The following is a 21,994-nucleotide window of genomic DNA, read 5'->3' on the forward strand; positions in this document are numbered from 1 at the left end:
TGGTGGGGGTTGCCCATGCCAGAAAGATGAATTATATGACTAAAGGGTTGGGTGCGTGAGTTGGATGAAATCAGCTTCCACAGAAAGGAAGAAAGCTGGACATTAAGTTCAATCATATGTGCAATAACTTAATCAATCATGCCTATGTAATTAAGCCTCAATCAAAAACTTTGGATGCTCAAGTTCAGGAGGATATCCTGGACTGGCAATATTCCATGCATCCAGGGTAAGGCAGAAGTAGGTTTATCATTGTTCACGTAGAAAATAATACTGTAAGAATAAACTCTGTGTTTTGCATACTCCCAGGTGTAAACCTACTTTTGCCAAACTCTGTATTGTCATGCATGAATGACAGGAAAATGCACCCCTGAGGACATGGAAACTTCACCTGTGGAACCCTCCCAGATTCTGCCCTGTGTCTCTTCCTTTGGCTGGTTCTAATCCTTTTGCTGGTATTCTTACACTATAATAAAATTAATCATAGATATAGTATTAGGTTCCTGAGTTGTGTGAGTTGGTCTAGTCAATTACCAAATTTGAGGGAGTCCACGAAGATCCTCAAATTTGTAACTAGCTGATCTGAAATGAGGATGACTCTTGGACCCCTTGAATTTTCAGCAGGTGTCAGAAGTCTTGGGCATATTCTGCAGTCTGGAGGACTGTGCACTTAACATAGATGAATCCTATAAATATCAATAAATACTATTCCATATACTATGAAACAATTTTTATAATATTCAATAGCAAAAAAACTAAATACATTGCTTAGGGATACAAACATACAGGACAAAACTATTACAGTGGCCTTATAGTTTGATATCAGGAGTTGTGACACTTCCAGCTTTGTTCGGTCTTTAGCGGTTCCCTATAAATTTTTGGAAATTTTATTCTAGTTCGGTCAAATATGACATTGGTATTTTAATAGGAATTGTGTTGAATGTATTGATTGTTTTGGGTAGAAAAGACATTTTAGTGATGTCAATTTTTCCATTCCATGAACTCGGCATATGCTTCCACTTATTTGTATACTATAAGGTCACTATAATAAAAACTGCCTGGTACCAGCATAAGAACAGACACATAGATCATGTAACAGGAAGAGAGCCTAGGAATAAACCTACAGGGAACCGATCTGCCTGGCAATGACAATTGTAGCTCAGCCCTATTGAAAAGTCCAATAGGTGTGCTGTGGCACACAGGAGCCAAACCCACAGATTGGTTCTCCCATGGGAAATCAGGCCTGCATTATACCTAGGCTGCTTTGAGGCTTGCTCTTGCTAAAACTCCTTCACCCCGAGTTCAGGCAGCAAATGCTTACTGCATATCTTTAAAGTAACTCCCTGAAGTCTGTGCTAATTCTCCCAAGGACTGAAGTATAACCAGACCAATTACTCTTATTGTTCCCTTCTTTTTGCAACATTTTTTTCCTTGTTAATCTGTAAGAAGTAATCAGTAACTTCCTTTCCATTGCTATCTGTAAAAGGTAATTACCTAAAGCAGACCTAAGCATAATGAATGAAAACCTTCTTTGATGTATGCTATTAGAAAGCTGATAAAAGCCTGTCAAGGCAAAGGTCAGGGCACTCTCCCCTTGAGAGAGTGGCTGTGCCATCCCTTTTCCTTCACAGGACTCAGTAGTCCATCTCGTCTCATCCATAACGCTGGGGACACTGCTGGTCAGTGTCCATGTCATAAACCCATGCCTTTATAATCAATAGATAATTGACAAAGGTGAATGAAACATACAATGGAGCAAAGACAATCTCTTCAATAAATGGTGTTGGGAAAGCTGCACTGGTACATGCAAAAAAAAAAAAAAGAAAGAAAGAAACTAGACCACCAACTTATACCATACACAAGAATAAACTCAAAATTGACAAAACCCATAAATGTAAGTCATGAAACCATAAAAATCCTAGAACAAAACAAAGGCAGTAAAATCTCAGATATCTCACGTAGCAATATTTTTGCTGATACATCTCTTAGGGCATTGGAAACAAATAAGAAAATAAACAAATGGGACTACATCAAATTAAAAAGCTGCTGCTTAACTAAAACCACCAGCAAGACAAACAGGGAACCCACTGTATTAGAGAACATTTTTGCCAATGATACATCTGATAAGGGTTTATTCTCCAAAATTTATAAAGAACTAATAAAACTCAACACCAGGAAGACAAAAATTCAATTAAGAAGTGGGCAAAGGACCTGATAGACATTTCTCCAAAGAAGACATACAGATGGCCCACAGACATATGAAAAAATGCTCAACATCACTAATCATCAGAAAGATGAAAATTAAAACCACAATGAGATATCACCTCATACCTGTCAGAATGGCTACCATCAATAAATCATTAAACAACAAGTTCTGGAGAGGATGTAGAGAAAAGGGAACCCTAGCGCACTGTTGGTGGGAATGCAGACTGGTGCAGCCACTGTGGAAAACAATATGGAGTGTTCTCAAAAAAATGAACATAGAACTCCCTTTTGACCCAGTGATTCCACTTCTGAGATACATCCTGAATATCCTAAAACACCAATACAAAAAAATATGTGCACCCTTATGTTCATAGCAGTGCTATTTACAATAGCCACAATCCAGAAACAGCCTAAGTGCCCATCAGTAGATAAGTGGATAAAAAAAGCTGCGGTACATTTACACAATAGAATACTATACAGCAGTAAAAAGGAAGGAAATTCTAGATTTTGCAACAACATGGATGGACCCAGAGAATATTATGCTAAGTGAAATAAGCCAGTCAGTGAAATCTAATGAATAAAATAAACTAATGAACAAAATAGAAACAGAAGCACAGATACATGGAACAGGCTGACAGCTGCTAGAGGGGAGCAGAGGGTACTGGATGAAAGATGGTGAAGGGATTAACCAAAGAACATTCATGCACAACACATGGACATGGACGATATGGGGAACGACATAGGGAGGGGAGAGTGTGTGGCTGGGAAAGGGAGAAAATGCAAAAACAAAAGTAATAGCATAAACAAAAAAAATATTTCATTCATTTATTTAAATATAAATCAAAAGTATTATTATATCATATAAAAAGATCAAAGGAAGAATAAACACAAAATCAGGTTAGGTGCTATGGGGACATTAGGGAAGTAGTAAAAGAGAATTAAAAATAAGCACAAGTTAGGTGTAATGGCACTGTAAATTATTCTAGCTACTGAATAGTGTGGCAGAGTCACAGGTTTTTATTGTTATACTTTAAAATTTATATATATTCTTTTTAAATAGATCATAACAAATAATAAAAAGAGTTTTTCAAACACAAAAAATTAAGCGGAATGTTCTGGGAAATTCCATAGAGCCAATCACACACACACACACAAAAAAAACACTCTTGAATTATATGGAGATAAATCACCAGTGAAAACTTTGTGCACAGGAGAGGAACTCTCTACAATGAGAGAAATGCAAAAGAATTTTTTGAAATAATGAAAATATTCTGAATCTGAGTTGTCCAATGTAGTACCCCAGAGTCAAATGTAATAACTAAGCATATAAAATAGGGTTAGGCAGCTGAAAAATTGAATTTTTTATTTTATTCAATTTAAATTACTTTAAAGTTAAATTTAAATAGGCACATGTAGCTAGTGGCTACCATATAGGACAGCACAGTTCTTGAGCATTCTCTATTCTACATTGGATTGCAAGAATCTTTATGTTGTCCCTTCAGGGTAAAAAAAAAAAAAACCCACAAAAAACAACAACAACAAAAAACACCTGAAAGCTTAAATTATGATTATCACATTATGACTTTAATATGTGTGAAAAGTAAGGCAGAACTCCAAATCAGGAACACATTTTCAAACAAAATGCCTACCCTGACATAAGAAAATTAATAAAAGATCTATAATTAAATGTTTTCAGTTAAAATAAAATGGTTTTGGCGCATCATACTTTTTCACTTTAACATTTTCAATAAACTAGCTGACTATTAATACTTGTCTGTATTGAGTTGGATAAGTCAGCTTCATTGGATAATGTATTTCTGCGCTAGAATATCAGGAGCTTTAAAAGGTTTAAACTTTTTGGCCCAGGAATCTCACATCTGAGAATCTAACATGAAAACACCCAACTAAATCAAGTTACATAAGACTAGTAATTTTAAACAGCAGAAACAGAAAAGCAACCTAATGTTTGTTATCTTGGACTTGCTTTAAAATACATCAGGGTTGAGGATTATATAGGTCAATGGGGATAGATCAAATAAGATTGGAAACATTGTGATAATTGCTGGAGCTGAAAAATGATTCATGAGATGTTCAATTTACCATTCTTGTATATATTTAAAACTCTCTGCATTAAAGTAATAAAATTTAAAATACATTTGTAATGCCCTGTGAAAAAACTAAAAAGCATTGATACCCTACAACTAGAACACTTAAAAAATGGACAGTGTTCCCATTACTTAAAAGTATATTTTTAAGAAATTAAAAGCCTTATCTTTTCTCAAATTTAAAAAAAAATCCCTCAGTCTATGCTACTTAAAACCCAATTTTTGCCCACATTAAGAATGTTATCAATAACTTCAGCTTCCAGCCATGATGGAGGCATATGCAGATAAGCTTTGCTTCCTCACAGAACCAAAAGAAGGATAATAACCAATTTAAAAACAAAAAACAACCAGAACTGCCAGAAAATCAAACTGTATGGAAGTCTGACAACCAAGGAGTTAAAGAAGAAACATTCATCCAAATGGTAAGAGGGGCAGAGATGGGAAGCCAGGGTGGCCAGGACTCACAACAAGGCAGGGGCTGGCAGACTGGCTGATCCCACATTTGTCTGCAGATAAGCCAGGAGGAACAATTGATGAGCAACACAGACCACGCAATCCAGGATTCCTGCACAAGAAACTAAAGACTTAAAACCCCTGGCTGTAAAAAACTGTGGGGGTTGCAGTGTTGGCAGAAATTCCCAGTCTTATAGAAGAGTCTGTTGGAGTGGCCCATAGGATCCTAGAATGTACACAAGTGCACCCACCCAGGAATCAGCACTAGGGCAGCACCTGAAATGTCACATCCACTTGTGGAAAGTACGAAAGAGACTGAAAGCAGGGCGAGAGCCAAGTAAGTGGCATCATCCCACTTAGTCCTCGCCACATACAGCACCACACACAGCAAACTGGGTTCCCTGCCCTGGAGAGTACTTAAGGCCCCACCCCTTACAATGTAACAACTACATGGAGACAAAGAAATATGGCCCAAATGAAAGAACAGATCAAAACTTCAGAAAAAGAACTAAGTGACAAGGAGATAGCCAACCTATCAGATGTGGAGTTCAAAACACTGGTAATCAGGATCCTCACACAAATTATTGAATACAACTGCAAAATAAAGGAAGAAATGACAGCTATAGAAAGTGAGATAAAAGAAATATATAGGGAGCCAACAGTGAAGGGAAGGAACCGGGACTCAATTCAATGGTTTGGAACCATAGGAAAAAATAAACATTCATTTATCCACCTTGAATTTATTTTTGTGAATGGTGTAAGTTGGTGATCAAGTTTCATTTTCTTGCATGTTGCTGTCCAGAACTCCCAACACCATTTATTGAAGAGGCTATAATTGTAACACCATAAAAGTCCTAGAGAAAAACATTGGCAAGAAAATCTCAGACATTCCACGCAGCAACGTCTTCACAGATATAGCCCCTAAAGCAAGGAACATAAAGGAAAGAATAAACAAATGGGACCTCATCAAATTAAAAAGCTTCTACATGGCTAAAGGAAACAGCATTAAAATGAAAAGAGAGCCAACTGTATGGGAAAACATGTTTGCCAATGACAACTTGGACAAGGGCTTGATCTCCAGAATATATAAAGAACTCATATGACTCCACTCCACAAAGACAAAAAAAAAACAATTAGAAAATAGGCAAAAGACTTGAACAGACACTTCTCCAAGGAGGACATACACAGGGCCCGGAGACATATGAAAAGACGCTCAGCATCACTAGCCATCAGAGAGATGCAAATTAAAACCACAATGAGATACCACCTCACACAAGTCAGAATAGCCAACATAAACAAATCAACAAACAAGTGTTGGAGAGGATGCGGAGAAAAGGGAACCCTAGTGTACTGTTGGTGGGAATGCAGACTGGTGCAGCCACTGTGCAAAACAGTATGGAATTTCCTCAGAAAACTAAAATGGATCTGCCTTTTGACCCTGCAATTCAACTGCTGGAATTATACCCTAAGAATCCTGAAACACCAGTCCAAAAGAATCTATGCACCCCAATGTTCATAGCAGCACAATTTACAGCAGCCAAGTGCTGAAAGCAACCTAAGTGCCCATCAGCAAATGAGTGGATCAAAAAACTATGGTACATTTACACAATGGAATTCTATGTAGCAGAGAGAAAGAAGGAGCTTACATTCTTTGCAACAGCATGGATGGAACTAGAGAGCATTAGGCTAAGTGAAATAAGCCAGGCAGCGAGGGACAAATATCATATGATCTCACCTTTAACTGAAACATTATCAACAAAAGAAAAAAGCAAACAAAATATAACCAGAGTCATTGAAATTAAGAACAATCTAACAATAGCCAGAGGGGAGGGGGGAGGGAACAGTGGGAACAAGGGTTTTCAGGAACTACTATAAAGGACACATGGACAAAACCAAGGGAGGGAGGTGGGTTTGGAGGGGGTGAGGGTGAAGGGTGGGGAGAAAATACAGACAACTGTAATTGAACAACAATAAAATAATTTAAATTAAAAAAAGATATTTCATATTCTCAAAAAAAAAATTCAACCAGAACTGAATGAAGAAACAAGAATTCAAAAAAAAAAATGAGGAGAGGTTTAGGAATCTCTAGGACATCTTTAAACATTCCAACATCCGAATCATAGGGGTGCCAGAAGGAGAAGAGGAAGAGCAAGAAATAGAGAGATTTCTCAAAAGAGACCTTGCAGGCAGGGGGCTGGAAAAAGTATTCCAAGTCATGAAAGGCAAGGGCAGATGAGTGCTTCCCAGATAAGGTCAACTTAAAGCAGTACATCATCATCAAGCCCTTATTATATGTAATGTTAAAGGGACTTATCTAAGAAAAAGAAGATCAAAACAATGAACAGTAAAATGACAACAAATTCAAAACTATTGACAACTGAACCTAAAGAAACAGAAACAAAAACTAAACCAACAACTAGAATAGGAACAGAATCACAGATTCACAGAAAAGATCACACGGAGGGTTATTAGTGGGGAAGGGGCAGGGGAGAAGGGGGAAAAGATACAGGGAATAAGAGGCATAATTGGTGGGTACAAATAGGCAGGGGAATGTTAAGAATAATATAGGAAATGGAGAAGTCAAAGAATTTATATGTACAACCCATGGACATGAACTAAGGTGAGGATTACTGAAGGAAGGTGGGTGCAGAGAGGATGGGGAATAAAAGGGAGAAAAAAATGTGACAAGTATAATAGCATAATCAACAAAATATACTTTTAAAAAAAGCAGGTCATCAACTAGGGAGTATGAGGGACTTGGGGCAGTGTGGGTAGCTGCAGTGGTGCTTTCCTGCCGGACTCTGGTGGCCTTCACTTTCAACCGATAGTGGAAGCGCACAAGGCTGTCAAGCTGCACTTTTGCCAAGGAGCTCTTCCCAGGTAAAATCAATAAGAAAGAAGTTTTCACATTTCTGGAAGTTAGCCAAGATGAACTTCATGAAATCAGTTTGTGGAGCCCATAGAAAAATTTTTCACTGAGGGTAAAAAATCTCAAAGGAAACTTTAGAGAAACAGAACAGCCTAGGGCTTTGGGGAATGGAAGTCCCAAAAGAATATGGGGATCATTTTAGTTGGCAGTGAGGAGCTGAAGGCCAAATACCTGCCCAAACGGGCACCTGGAGAACACACTGTCACCTTAGGCCTGACAGAGCCAGCCAGTGGGTGTGATGCTGCCTCTACGCAGACCAGGGTGACCTTAAGTGAAGACAAGAAGCACTACATCCTCAGTGGCACCAAGGTCTGGATCATCAATGGAGGACTGGCCAATATTCTTATCTTGTTTTCTAAGACCAAGGTTGTTGATTCTGACAGCTCTAGTAAGACAAAGTCACATCATTCATAAAGAGAAACTTTGTTGGAGTCACCAACAGGAAGCCTAAAGGTAAGTTAGACATCCCAGGTTCCAGCAGTCAGCTCTGTGTGTGTGTGTGTGTGTGTGTGTGTGTGTGTGTGTGTTGTGTAAGAGAGACCCTTTAGCCCTATCCAAATGTCAAGATAAAATGAGATGTAAATACTTTTGATTGCACTTAAACATTTTAGCAAAATCAAATTAAGACTGCCACAGTGGCATTATAAATAATGCTGCAATGAACATAGGAGTGCATATATCTGTTTGAATTAGTGTTCTCATTTTCGTGGATAAATACCCAGAAGTATAGCTAAAGGGTCATATATCTATTTTTAGTTTTTTTGAGGAATCACCATTGTATATTTATTCCCTAGGGGATGCAGCCCACTGAGAGTGTACCAGGGTTCCCTGTTCTCCACATTTTCACCAACACATGTTATTTGTTAGCTTTTTAACAATAGCTCTTCTGACTGGTATGAGGTAGTATCTCTTTGTGGTTTTGAATTGCAGTTCCCTGATGATTAATGATATTAACTGTCTTTTCATATTTCTAATGTCCATCTGTATGCCCTCATTGGAAAAATATCTTTTCATGTCCTTTGCCTATTTTTGAATTGGATTATTTATTATTGGTTATTGAGTTTTATATTTTGGATATCAGCCACTTATCAGATATATCATTTGTGAATATATTCCCCTATTGCAGTAGGTTGTCTTTTTGTTTTGTTGGTACTTTCCTTCACTGTACATAAGCTCTCGTGGGACACAGTCCCATTTGTTTATTTTTGCTTTTGTTTCCCTTGCTCAAGAGTATAGGGAACCGGTCAGCATGGCAGTGGCGAATGTAGCTCAGCCACGATTTGGAAAACCGGCAGGCACGAGGCAGCACACAGGACCCAGGCATGCAGACCAGCTTTCATGAGCAACCAGGCCAGCATTGTACCTAGGCTGCTTTAAGGCTTGCTTTTGCTAAAACTCCCTCACTCTGAGTTAAGACTGCAGATGTTTAATGTATATCTCTGAAGCAACTCCCTCAAGTCTGTGCTAAGACGTCCCAAGGACAGAATGTAATCAGATCAATCACTTTTATCATTCCCTGCATTTGCAACATTTTTTCCCGTTGTTATCTGTAAGAAGTAATCACTTAAAGTAAGCCTGAGTATAATGAATGGGAACCTTCTTGATGTAATACAACTAGAAAGCAATAAAAGCCTGTCCAGGCAGGGGTTGAGGCACTCTCTCACTCAGAGAGTGGCCATGCCATCACTTTTTCTCCACAGGACTTCTGCAGTCCACGTGAATTTGTTTATTGCATCCACAACACCACAGACACTGCTGGCCAGAGTCTGCATCACAAGGGGATGTATCATAAAAGATATTATTTAAACTGCTGTCAATTAGTGTACCTCATGTTTTCTTCTAGGAGTTTTATGGTTCCAGGCCTTATATTTAAGTTTACCCATTTTGAGTTTATTTTTGTATATGGCATGAGAAAGTTTCAGCTTTTTTGCAGGTATCTGTTCAGTTCTCCTAACACCGCTTGTTAAAGAAACTGTCGTGACTCCATTGTGTATTTTTACCTTCTTTGTCACTGATTAGTTGACCATATAAGTGTTTATCTGTGGGCTCTATATTCTGTTCCACTGACCAATTTGTCTGTTTTTGTGTCAGTACTATATTGTCTTGATTATTATGGCACTGCAGTATAGTTTGAGACCAGAAAACATGATATCGCCAACTTTGTTGTTCTTTCTCAGGATTGCTTTGGCTATTTGGTGTCTTTTGCTGTTTCATATAAAGTTTAGGATTATTTGCTCTAGTTCTGAGAAGACTATGTATGCACCACTATGTTCACTGCAGTATTATTTACAATAGCCAAGATATGGAAGCAACATAAGTGTCCATCAATGGATGAAGGGGTAAAGATGTGATATATATGTGATAGAATATTACACAGCAATAAATAAATGAAATCCTGCCATTTCTAACAACATGGATGGATCTAGAAGATATTATACTCAGTAAAATAAGTCAGGCAGAGAAAGACAAATACTATATGCTTTCACTTACTATGTGGAATCTAAAAAAGCAAAACAAATAAACAAACAAATCAAAACAAAAACACTCTCATAGAAATAGAGACCAAAGGGCACTACCAGAAGGGAGAGGATGTGGAATGGGTGAAAAAGGGAAGAATAATGTAGTCAATAATATTGTGGTAAGTTTACGCAAATGATTACTATTATTAGTGTGATAATTACATGGTAAGATGTAAAAATGTCAAATCACTCTATTGTACACCTGAAACTAATATAACCAATATAATACTGTATACCAACTATACCTACATAAAATTTTTTACAAAATGAATGTCATCAACTTATTTGAAAATGAATCTCTCACTTTTCCTTGAAACCTAAATTTTCTACAATTTACTTATCCACTTTTATCCACAACCATTTCTGTGTAGTTTTTCTCCTAAAATGAGCGTATCATTTTCTCCTAGGACTCTCCCACATTAATATCTTTAGCTCTTTCTTCTAAGCACAATATTAGAAGTCTTATGGTTAATTCTGTTCTCTGGAAGTTATTTATCAACATGTTCTAGACCCTTTATTAGACTGTATCTTAATAGCTTATATACTTATTTAATTCCCACCCACCAAGAAAAGGCTGTATTAATTTTGAAGTCAAAAATGCTGATTTCAAATGAATGAATACCCATTCACACACAGAAATGCTGTATCAAAGCAAAAGGAGTCAGAAAAAAATAGTCGAAGATCAGTAGGAACTATGCACAGTAGGGTTTAATAATGTATTTCAAGAGATTTAAAACATACGCACACAAATTTGAAAGGGAAAGAAGGGACCCTGACTTGTGTGGCTCAGTGTGTTGGGCATCGTCCCACAAACTGATAGATCATCAGTTCAATTCCCAGTCAGGGCAATTCCTGGGTTGTGAGCCACGTCACCAGTTGGGGGCTTGTGAGAGGCAATGGATAGATGTTTCTCTCGCACATCAATGTTTCTCTCCCTTTCTCCCTCCCTTCCTCTCTCTCTAAAAATAAATAAAATCTTTAAAAATAAATAAAAGGGAGGAGACTTCCAGTCAAGATGGCAGACTAGGTAAATGCTGTGTTATCCCCCTCCCACAAACACAGCAGAATTCCAACTAAATACAGAACAACCACCCTTGCGAACTGCCAGAAGTCAAGCTGAACAAAAGTCCTATAAAGAAGAAACTATATGGAGTCTGGTAGGGGTGGTAAAGATGCCAAACTGGCTGATTCCAAACCCACCTGTGGCAGTTAATGATAGGTGCAATATCTCAGCTATGGAGGTCCACCCCAGAGGAACAAAGATCCCAGCTCTACACCAACCTCCCCAGCCCAGGTTTCCAGTGCCAGGAAGAAAAGTCCACATACCATCTGTCTGTGAAATTCAGAGAAGATTATGGCTGATTGAGAAGGAGGGCTTCTGGAGACCTAGGCATTCTTCTAAAGGGCCCATGCAAAACCTACTCAGACTCACTCATTCTGAGCTACAGCACAGGGGCAGGAGGTCACAAAGTGCTGAGGACATAGGGGAGGAACTAAATTGTCTGGCTTCAATGCAAGGGCTGGTGGGCAGCTTTCTCTGAGACATAGTGCTAGCAGAAGCCATTGTTCCTTTGTTGACCCCTCCCCCCACCCAGGCTGCAGGCTCAGGTGGGTGTCATGTCTCCATCGACCTACTAATACCACTCACCCCATCCTGGTGATTCACTGAGACCCCATCCCACACAACTTGTAAACCCATTCAAGACACATACAATGGCTTTTCCATACCAATGGGCTGTCTTACCTCACACTGTGGACTTTCCTAAAATCTCTCATATCTTCACAAACCCCAAACAAGCAGCATCTGGCCAGGACATACCCTGTACCACTTGCTAAACGGCTCCAAGACCAACACTAATGGCAGCCAGCCTCACTTCACAACTTAGCTTCTCCCAGGCACTTCCAAACCCAGCACAAGCAGAAACAATCTGCATATTGCTTAGTACCAGGTAGCCCCAGGGAAAGCACAGGCAGTGGCTGACCTTGGACTGCACCAGAAACCCTCTCAAGAAGCCCCCAAATCAACACACCTGATGGCCAGCTTCAGACCACACCAGAGCAGACCAGCAACCTCCACAAACAACATACCCAAAGTGCAGACTCAAAAGGCACCAAAGCCCCACTAACGCAAAACCTGCTTCATGGTTTCAGCCCTTGCACAGAAGCAGCTCCTCTGAGGCCTCAAGCCAATTAGCCTGAAGGTCAATTCCTCCCACTGACATGCCAATAGCAATCAAGGCTCAACTACAAGAGGACACACATGCGACTCACAATAGGAACACACCTAAAGCACCTGGCTGAGGTGGCCAAGGAGAGTGCGCCACTGGGCCCCACAGGACACCTACTACATAAACACACTCTGCTAAAATTGGGAGTTGTAGCAGTTCCACCTAACACTTAGAAACAAACGCAGGGAGGCAACGCAAATGAGGACAGAAAAAAACATGTCCCAAATGAAAGAAGTCCCAAAACTACAGAAAAAGAACTAAGCAAAATGGAGACAAGCAATCTACCAGATGCAGAGTTAAAAGGATGTTCAGTGAATAACAGTGAGAACTTCAATAAAAAGATATGAAACATAAAAATGGAAATAGAAAGCATAAAAAAGAACTAGTCAGAAATGAAGAATTCAATAACTGAAATGAAAAAATATTAGAGTAAATCAACAGCAGATTAGATAAAGCAGAGGTTCAAATCAGAGATTTTTAAACATGACAGATAATACCACTTCCGGCCAAGATGGAGGCGTAGGTAGACACACTGTGCCTCCTTGCACAACCAAAATAAGGTCAGCAACAATTTAGAAACAAGATAATAATCAGATCTGACAGAAAACTGAATTGTATGGAAGTTGGACAACCAAGGAGTTAAAATATACACATTCATCCAGAACGGTAGAAGGGGCAGAGTCGGGCAGCCGGGTGGAGAGGGGTTGAGGCACAAAAAACGGTGGCACCAGACACGTAACGCATCCTGAGTGCAAGACCGCAGCGGGCAGACCCTGGGAGAACAGGCAGCTGGCAGACCCAGTGAGGCGGCGACTGTGAATCGAAGCACTACGTACAAGGCACCTGGCTCTCTGGGCCGCTTTCGTGCACAGATAAACCAGGTGAATTGGGGAGTGAGACAGACCGTGCAACCCAGGGTCCCAGCACCGGGAAATAGAACCTCGGGACACTGAAAACACCTGTGGGGGTTGAGGCACAGGGAGAGACTCCGTCTCACAGGAGAGTGCATTGGAGAGACCCACGGGGTCCTAGAACAAACACAAGCCCACCCACACGGGAATTAACACCAGAAACGCCCAGTTTGCTTGGGGGAAGTGGCAGAAGGGACTGAAATCCAAGGAGAGAGGAGCAAGCGCCACTGTTTCCTCTCAGACCCCACCCCCAAATACAGCATCACAACCCAGCAACTGGGTTGCCCTGCCCTGGAGAACACTTAAGGTTCCACCCCTCACTATGTAACAGGCGTGACTAGACCACCCCCGCCTCGCACAATGGCTCAAATCAAAGCCCCAGAGCCAATACTTTTAAGCAACCAAGAGAGAGCCAACCTATCAGATGCACAGTTCAAAGCACAGGTGATCAGGATGCTCACTGAATTGGTTGAATTTGGTCACAAATTAGATGAAAAATGAAGGTTATGCTAAGTGAAATGAAGGAAAATGCAGAGGAAACCAATAGTGATGGGAAGGAAACTGGGACTCAAAACAATAGAGTGGACCAGGAGGAAGAAAGAAACAACCAAACAGAAAAGAGAGAAGAAATAAGAATTCAAAAAAATGAGGAGAAGCTTAGGAAACTCCAGGACATCTTTAAATGTTCCAACATCTGAATTATAGGGGTACCAGAAGGGGAAGAGGAAGAGCAACAAGTGGAAAACTTATTTGAAGAAATAATAAAGGAGAACTTCCCCATTCTGGCAAAAGAAATAGACTTCCAGGAAGTCCAGGAAGCTCAGAGAGTCCCAAAGAAGTTGGACCCAAGGAGAAACATACCAAGGCACATCATAATTACATTACCCAAGATAAAAATGAAGGAGAGAATCCTAGAAGCAGCAAGAGAGAAGGAGACAATACAAAGCAGTTCCCATCAGACTGTCAGCTGATTTCTCAAAAGAGACCTTACAGGCAAGAAGGGGTTTGAAAGAAGTATTCCAAGTCATGAAAGGCAAGGACCTACATCCAAGTTTACTCTATCCAGCAAAGCTTTCATTTAGAATGGAAGGGCAGATAAAGTGCTTCTCAGATAAGGTCAAGTTCAAGGAGTTCATCATCACCAAGCCCTTATTATATGAAATGTTAAGGGGACTTATCTAAGAAAAAGATAAAAAACATGTATAGTAAAATGACAGCCAACTCACAACTATTAACAACCACACCTAAAACAAAACACAAACTAAGCAATCAACTAGAACAGGAACAGAACCACAGAAATGGAGATCACATGGAGGGTTAGCAACAGGAGAGTGGTGGGGGACAAAGGGGAAAAAGGTACAGAGAATAAGTAGCATAGATGGTAGGTAGAAAATAGGGGGAGGGCAAGAATAGTATGGGAAATGTAGAAGCTAAAGAACTTATGACACATGGACATGAACTAAAGTGGGGGAACGTGGGTGGGAGAGGGTGTGCAGGGTAGAGGGGAGTGAAGGGGGGAAATGGGACTACTGTAATAGCATAATCAGTAAAATATATTTAAAAAATAAAATAAAGATAACAAATAATACCAAATGAGAAAGCAAAAAAATAAATAAACAAAATGAGTAAAGTTTAAAAGGCTTCTGGGACAACATCAAGCATGCAAACAATCATAGCATAGAGGTACCAGAAGAAAAGAGAAAGAGCAAGGAATGGAAAACATATTTAAAGAAATAATTACAGTAAACTTCCATAACATGGAGAAGGAAATAGAAATACAAGCTCAGGAAGGGCAGAGTCCCAAACAAGGTGAACCCAAAGAGGCTCACACCAAGACACATCATAATTAAAATGACAAAATTAAAAGATAGAGAATCTTAAAAGCAGCAAGAGAAAAGTCATTATCTACTAGGGAGCTGCCATAAGACTGCTAGTTGATTTCTCTACATAAATTTTGCAAGTTAGAAGGAATTGGCATAAAATATTCAAAGTAATGAAAACCAGGGATCTGCAACCAAGATTACTCCAATCCTGATGGCTATAATTTAGAATCAAAGGAGAGATAAAGAGCTTCCCAGATAAGAAAAAGCTAAAAAAAAATTTCATCCCCACAAAACCAGTATTACAAAAAATGTTAAAGGGACTTGTTTTAAAAGGAGAAAAAGAGATTAAAAACATGAATAATAAAATGGCAATAACTACATACCTATCAATAATTACTTTAAATGTAAATGGATTAAATGTTTCGGTCAAAATACAGAGAGCGGCTGAATGGTTAAGAAAATAAGATCCACATATACGAGTATGCTGCCAACAAAAGACCCACTTCAGACCAAGACACACAGAAACTGAAAGTAAAGAGATGAAAAAATATTTCATAAAAATAGGAATAAAAAAAGCTGAGTATTGATACTTTTATCAGACAAAAATAGGCTTTAAAACAAAGACTATAACAAGAGACAAATAAGAGCCCAGCAATTTCACTTCTGGATATTTATCTGAAGAAACCCAAACACTAATTTGAAGAGACATTTGAACCATATGCTCACTGTAGTATTATTTACAATATCCAAGTGTCCATCGATAGACAATGGATTAAGAGGAGGTGGTACATATATACAATCTTACTAACCCCCAAAGAGAATGAAATCTTGCCATCTGCAACAGCATGGATGGATCTAGAAGGTATTACACTAAGTAAAATAAATCTGAGAAAAACAAAAACCATATGATTTCATTTCTGGGTGGAATCTAAATACAAAATAAGCAAACAACACATTAACAAACTCATAGATAAAGAGAATATTTTGATGATTGCCAAATGGAGGAGGATTATGAGAGTGAGTGAAAAGGGGGAAGAAATTAAGATATGCAAATTGCCAGTTATAAAAACACTCACAGGGACTTCCGGTCAAGATGGAGGCATAGGTAGACACACTGTGCCTCCTTGCACAACCAAAAGAAGGACAACAAATTTGAAAACAAAAAACATGGGGGGCACTGAGGGAGTGTGTTGGGATGGGAGTAAAAGATAGAAAACTACTTGAACAACAAGTAAAATTTTAAAAAAAGAAGAATTTGAATAAGAAAAAAAACAAAACAGCCCTGGCTGGTGTAGCTCAGTGGATTGAGCACAGGCTTGCCAGCCAAAGGGTCACTAGTTTGATTCCCAGTCAGGGCACATGCCTGGGTTGCGGGCCAGGTTCTCGGTGGGGGATATGCAGGAGGCAAACACACATTGATGTTTCTCTCCCTCTACTTCTCCCTCCCTTTCCCTCTCTCTAAAAATAAAAAAATCTTTAAAAAACAAACAACCAGAACTGACAGAAAATCGAACCATATGGAAGTCCGATAACCAAGGAGCATTCATCCAGACCAGTAGGAGGGGAAGAGATGGGCAGCCAGGTGGAGAGGACTCATGGCAAGGCAGCAGCTGGTGGACCAGGACGAGGCTGAGGCTGGCAGACGCGGTGTTCCCACATTTGCGTGCAGATAAACCCAGAGAAACAACTGGGAGGGAGACAGAAGTCACAACCCAGGGTTCCAGCACAGGGAAATAAAGTCGCAAAGCCTCTGACTGAAAACACCTGTGGGGGTTGAAGCGGCAGTGGGAGAAACTCACAGCCTCATATGAGAGTTCACTGGAGAAACAAACCCACAGGGCCCTAGAACATACACAAACCCACTGACCCGGGAATCAGCACCAGAAGAACCCAATTTAACTGTGGGAGCAGGGGAAGTGGGTAAAAACCACCACAGAGCAGAGCAAGTAGCACTGTTCCCTCTCAGACCCTTCCCCCACATACAGCATCACAATGCAGCAAGGTAGGTTACCTAGCCCTGGTAAAAACCCAAGGTTCTGCTCCTTACTACTTAACAGGTGAACCAAGACAAAAAAAAATGGCCCAAATGACAAAACAGATCAAAGCTCCAAAAAAAGCACCATGAGTGGCAAAGAGATAGCCAAGCTATCAAATGCACAGTTCAAAACACTGGTAATCAGGATGCTCACAGAACTGGTTGAGTATGGTCACAAAATAGAGGAAAAAAATAAAGACTATGCAAAATGAAATAAAGGAAAATATACAGAGAACCAACAGTGAAGGGAAGGAAACCAAGACTTAAATCAATGGTGTGGACCAGAAGGAAAAAAGAAACATTCGACCAGAACAGAATGAAGAAACAAGAATTCAAAAAAGTGACGAGAGGCTTAGGAACCTCCAGGACATCTTTAAATGTTCCAACATCTGAATCACAGGGGTGCCAGAAAGAGAACAAGAGCAAGAAGTTGAAAACTTATTTGAACAAATAATGAAGCAGAACTTCTCCAATCTGGCTTAGGAAATAAACTTCCAGGAAGTCCAGGAAGCTCAGAGAGTCCCAAAGAAGTTGGATCCAAGGAGAAACACACCAAGGCACATCACAATTATCCAAGACTAAAGATATAGAGAGAATCTTAAAAGCAGCAAGAGAAAAGGAGACACTTACCTACAAAGGAGTTCCCATAAGACTATCAGCTGATTTCTCAAAGGAAACCTTGCAGGCAAGAAGGGGCTGGCAAGAAGTATTCCAAGTCATGAAAGGCAAGATCCTACACCCAAGATTACTCTATCCAGCAAAGCTATCATTTAGAATGGAAGGGCAGAGATAAGATCAAGTTAAAGGAATTCATCATCACCAGGCCCTTATATATGAAATGTGAAAGAGACTTATCTAAGAAAACGATAAAATATATGAACAGTAAAATGACAACAAACTCACACTTACTAACAACCAAACCTAAAACAAAAACAAAAGCAAAAGCACTAAGCAAACAAATAGAACAGAAACAGGACCACAGAAATGGAGATCACATAGACGGTTATCAGTGGGGGAGTGGGAGGAGGAGAGATGGAGAAAAGGTATAGAGAATAAGTAACATAGATGGTAGGCAGAAAATAGACAGGGGAAGGTTAACAATACTATAGGACATATAGAAGCCAAAAAACTTATATGTACGACCCATGGACATAAACTAAAGGCGGGGAATGCAAATGGGATAGGGTGTGCAGGGCGGAAGGGAATAAACCAGGGAAAATGGGACAACTATAATAGCATAATCAATAAAATATATTTTAAAAAACACACTCACTGGGGTGTGAAGAACATTACAGGGATATAGCCAATAATATTTTAATAACTATGGACTTCCGGCCAAGATGGAGGCACAAGTAGACACATTGTGCCTCCTCACACAACCAAAATAAGGACAACAAAAATTTAGAAAAGAAAAACAACCACTACTGACAGAAAATTGAACTGTATGGAAGTCCGACAACCAAGGAGTTAAAATAGACACATTCATCCAGACCGGTAAGGGGCTCAGAGTTGGGCAGCCAGGAGGAGAGAGGTTGCAGCCAAAAAAAAAAAAAAAGCAGTGGCTGGTGGACCTCAGTCACGCAGGCAGCAGCTGGCAGACCCCGGGCGTGCAAGATGGCAGCAGGCAGAGCCTGGGCATGGGGTGGCAAAGAGCAGACCCATTGAGGCAGCAGATTGTGGAGAGGTGCCACACACAAGGTAGCTGGCAGACCAGGCTGTCCCATATTTGCGCACAGTTAAATCAGGTAAAACTGGAGAGAGAGACAGACCATGCAACCCAGGGCTCCAGCACAGGGAAATAAAGCCGAAACACTGATTGAAAACACCTGTGGGGGTTGAGGTGCCGGGAGAGACTCCCAGCCTCACAGGAGAGTGTATTGGAGAGACCCACAGGGTCCTAGAATGTACACAGGCCCACCCACATGGAGATCAGCACCAGAAGGGCCCCGTTAGCTTGGGGGAAGCAGCAGAAGGGACTGAAATCCAGCAGAGAGCAGAGCAAGCACCACTGTTACCTCTTGAACCCCACCCACACAAACATCATCATAACTCAGCCACGTGAGTTGCCCCACCCTGGTAAACACCTAAGGCTCCACCCCTCACTACATAACAGGCGCCACAAGACAAAAAAAAAAAACAAAAAAAGGCTCAAATGAAAGAACAGATCAAAGCTTCAGAACAAATACAATTAAGCAACGAAGAGATAGACAACCTATCAGATGCACAGTTCAAAGCACTGGCCATCAGAATGCTCACAGAACTGGTTGAATTTGATTGCAAATTAGATGAAAAAAATGAAGGCTATGCTGAGTGAAATAAAGGAAAATGTACAGGGAACAAATAGTGATGGGAAGGAAACTGGGACTCAAATCAATGGAGTGGACCAGAAGGTAGAAAGAAACAAACAAACAGAAAAAGAAGAAACAAGAATTCAAAAAAAAATGAGGACAGGCCCAGGAATCTCCAGGACACCTTTAAACAATCCAACATCCAAATTACAGGGGTACCAGAAGGGGAAGGGGAAGAGCAACAAGTGGAAAACTTATTTGAACAAATAATAAAGGAGAACTTCCCTAATCTGGCAAAGGAAATAGACTTCCAGGAAGCTCAGAGAGTCCCAAAGAAGTTGGACCCAAGGAGGAACATACCAAGGCACATCATAATTATATTACCCAAGATTAAAATGAAGGAGAGAATCCTAGAAGCAGCAAAAGATAAGGAGACAGTAACCTACAAAGGAGTTCCCATCAGACTGTCAGCTGATTTCTCAAAAGAGACCTTGCAGGAAAGAAGGGGCTGGCAAGAAGTATTTGAAGTCATGAAAGGCAAGGACCTACAATCCAAGATTGTTCTATCCAGCAAAGCTTTCATTTAGAATGGAAGGGCAGATAAAGTGCTTCTCAGATAAGGTCAAGTTCAAGGAGTTCATCATCACCAAGCCCTTATTTTATGAAATGTTAAAGGGACTTATCTAAGAAAAAGAAGATAAAAAATATGTACAATAAAATGACAGCAAAGTCACAATTATCAACAACCACACCTAAAACAAAAAGAAACTAAGCAAACAAGTGGAACAGGAATAGAACCACAGAAATAGAGATCACATGGAAGGTTAGCAATAGGGGAGTGGAGGGAGAAGAGAGGGGGAAAAGGTACAGAGAATAAGTAGCATAGATGGTAGGTAGAAAATAGATGGGGGGGGGTTAAGAATAGTATAGAAAATGTAGAAGCCAAAGAATTTATATGTACGACCCATAGACACAAACTAAAGGGGAAGAATGTGAGTGGGAGAGGGTATGCAGGGTGGAGGGGAGCAAAGGGGGGGAAATGGGACTACTATAATAGCATAATCAATAAAATATATTTAAAAATATTATAATAACTATGTCAGATGTCAGATGAGTACTAGACTTATCACTTCAAAAGTTATATAAAAGTCTAACTGCTATCTTTTACACCTGAAATATAATATTGTACATCAACTGTGATTAAAAAATAATTTAAAAAATACATAATAAAATAAAAGGGAAAGAAGTAGATCCAAGTTATATCAAATAGGATATCTCCTCAAGACCAAAAAAGGGCTTTAAAATGGGAGAAAATGAAGGCAAATGAGGAGCACAGAGAACACAGAGAGTACTCTTCTCCATATATCTTAGACCTTTTCTCCACAACTCTTGGATGGGCCTACAAAGGATAGATTCTTCAATCGTTACCTTTAAGATTCTGCCTCCCACCAGCTGGGTTCTTTTTTTTTTTTTTAATTATTTATTTTTTAGAGGGAGTGTAATGGACAGAGAAAGAAGGGAATAGAAACCTCAATGTGCAAGAGATACATCAACTCGTTGCCTCTCGCATGCCCCCAGCTGGGGACCTGGCCCACAACCCAGGCATGTGCCCTGGCTGGGAATTGAACCAGCAATCTTTCAGTTCACAGGCTGGTACTCAATCCACTGAGCCACACCAGCCAGGGCGGTGGGTTCTTAACTGCAGTGCCTTTTCCCAGTTAAATCCTCACTCACCTGGGCACCATCCTCCCTCCAAGTTCCTTTGCATCCAGGGCTCTTTCCCTTGCTCCAATAAGGAAATCACATCAGGCTTAGAAATAGAGAGCCCTGTTTACAAGAAAAGATAATAAGACATAACCATGCTGTTGCTGAATTCAAACCTAGTTCTCAAGAAAATAGGCAACTACATGAAAAGCAAGTTATAAAGTTCTAAAGAATGGAGAAGATAAAGGGATTACAAAGAGCTACCCATATCCTAAACTGCAAGGCACAAAATACACCCAAAATTCACAAGATGTCTGGGGATAAATAACCTTACCTAGTAAGACCAGGTTGCTGTAGTTCTCCATCATCACATCTCTGTACAAATCTCTCTGAGCAGGGTCCAGATAGTCCCACTCCTCCTGTGAGAAGTCTATAGCCACATCCCTGAAAGTCACCAACCACTGAAATGATAAAACTATATTGTACTGTTGAAGTTAAAGGAGGCCTTCCCCAAATGAGAATACAAGAAGTCAGCAGTCTGTAATCAGAAGCGAGACTTCACCAACAATACTGGTACCACTTTAGTCATAAAGACAGAAAAAGAAATCATTGGAGACAATCCAGCAGAAATTCATGAGTATTTATCAGCATTTGAGAATTCCATTGGTGCTGTAGATCAAGATGTCTGTTTTTAGAAATGAGTTGTTGCAGAAGTTGGGCCCACTTGAACATGTAATAGTGTATGTATTTTCTGCTTACACAACAAAATCGATGTTTTGGGTTTATTTGGCAACTCA

General features: G+C 39.9%; 1 protein-coding gene across 3 annotated transcripts in view; it reads right to left on the reverse strand.

Annotated features, from left to right (window-relative positions):
- The window catches only part of LOC123815533 (zinc finger protein 850-like), a 40,963-nt gene that overhangs the window by 12,779 nt on the left and 6,190 nt on the right, over positions 1 to 21,994 (reverse strand). For all 3 annotated transcript variants that reach the window (XM_045833815.1, XM_045833813.1, XM_045833814.1), the window contains exons 3-4: positions 21,532 to 21,658; positions 21,228 to 21,320 (exon numbers count right to left, since the gene is read on the reverse strand). In XM_045833815.1, coding sequence (XP_045689771.1) covers positions 21,228 to 21,320; positions 21,532 to 21,658 — 220 coding nt within the window. The remainder of the gene's footprint in view (positions 1 to 21,227; positions 21,321 to 21,531; positions 21,659 to 21,994) is intronic.

This window comes from Phyllostomus hastatus, unplaced genomic scaffold (assembly GCF_019186645.2).
Source record: "Phyllostomus hastatus isolate PE091 unplaced genomic scaffold, TTU_PhHast_1.1 phas_contig_194, whole genome shotgun sequence".
NCBI classification, from domain to species: Eukaryota; Metazoa; Chordata; class Mammalia; order Chiroptera; family Phyllostomidae; genus Phyllostomus; species Phyllostomus hastatus.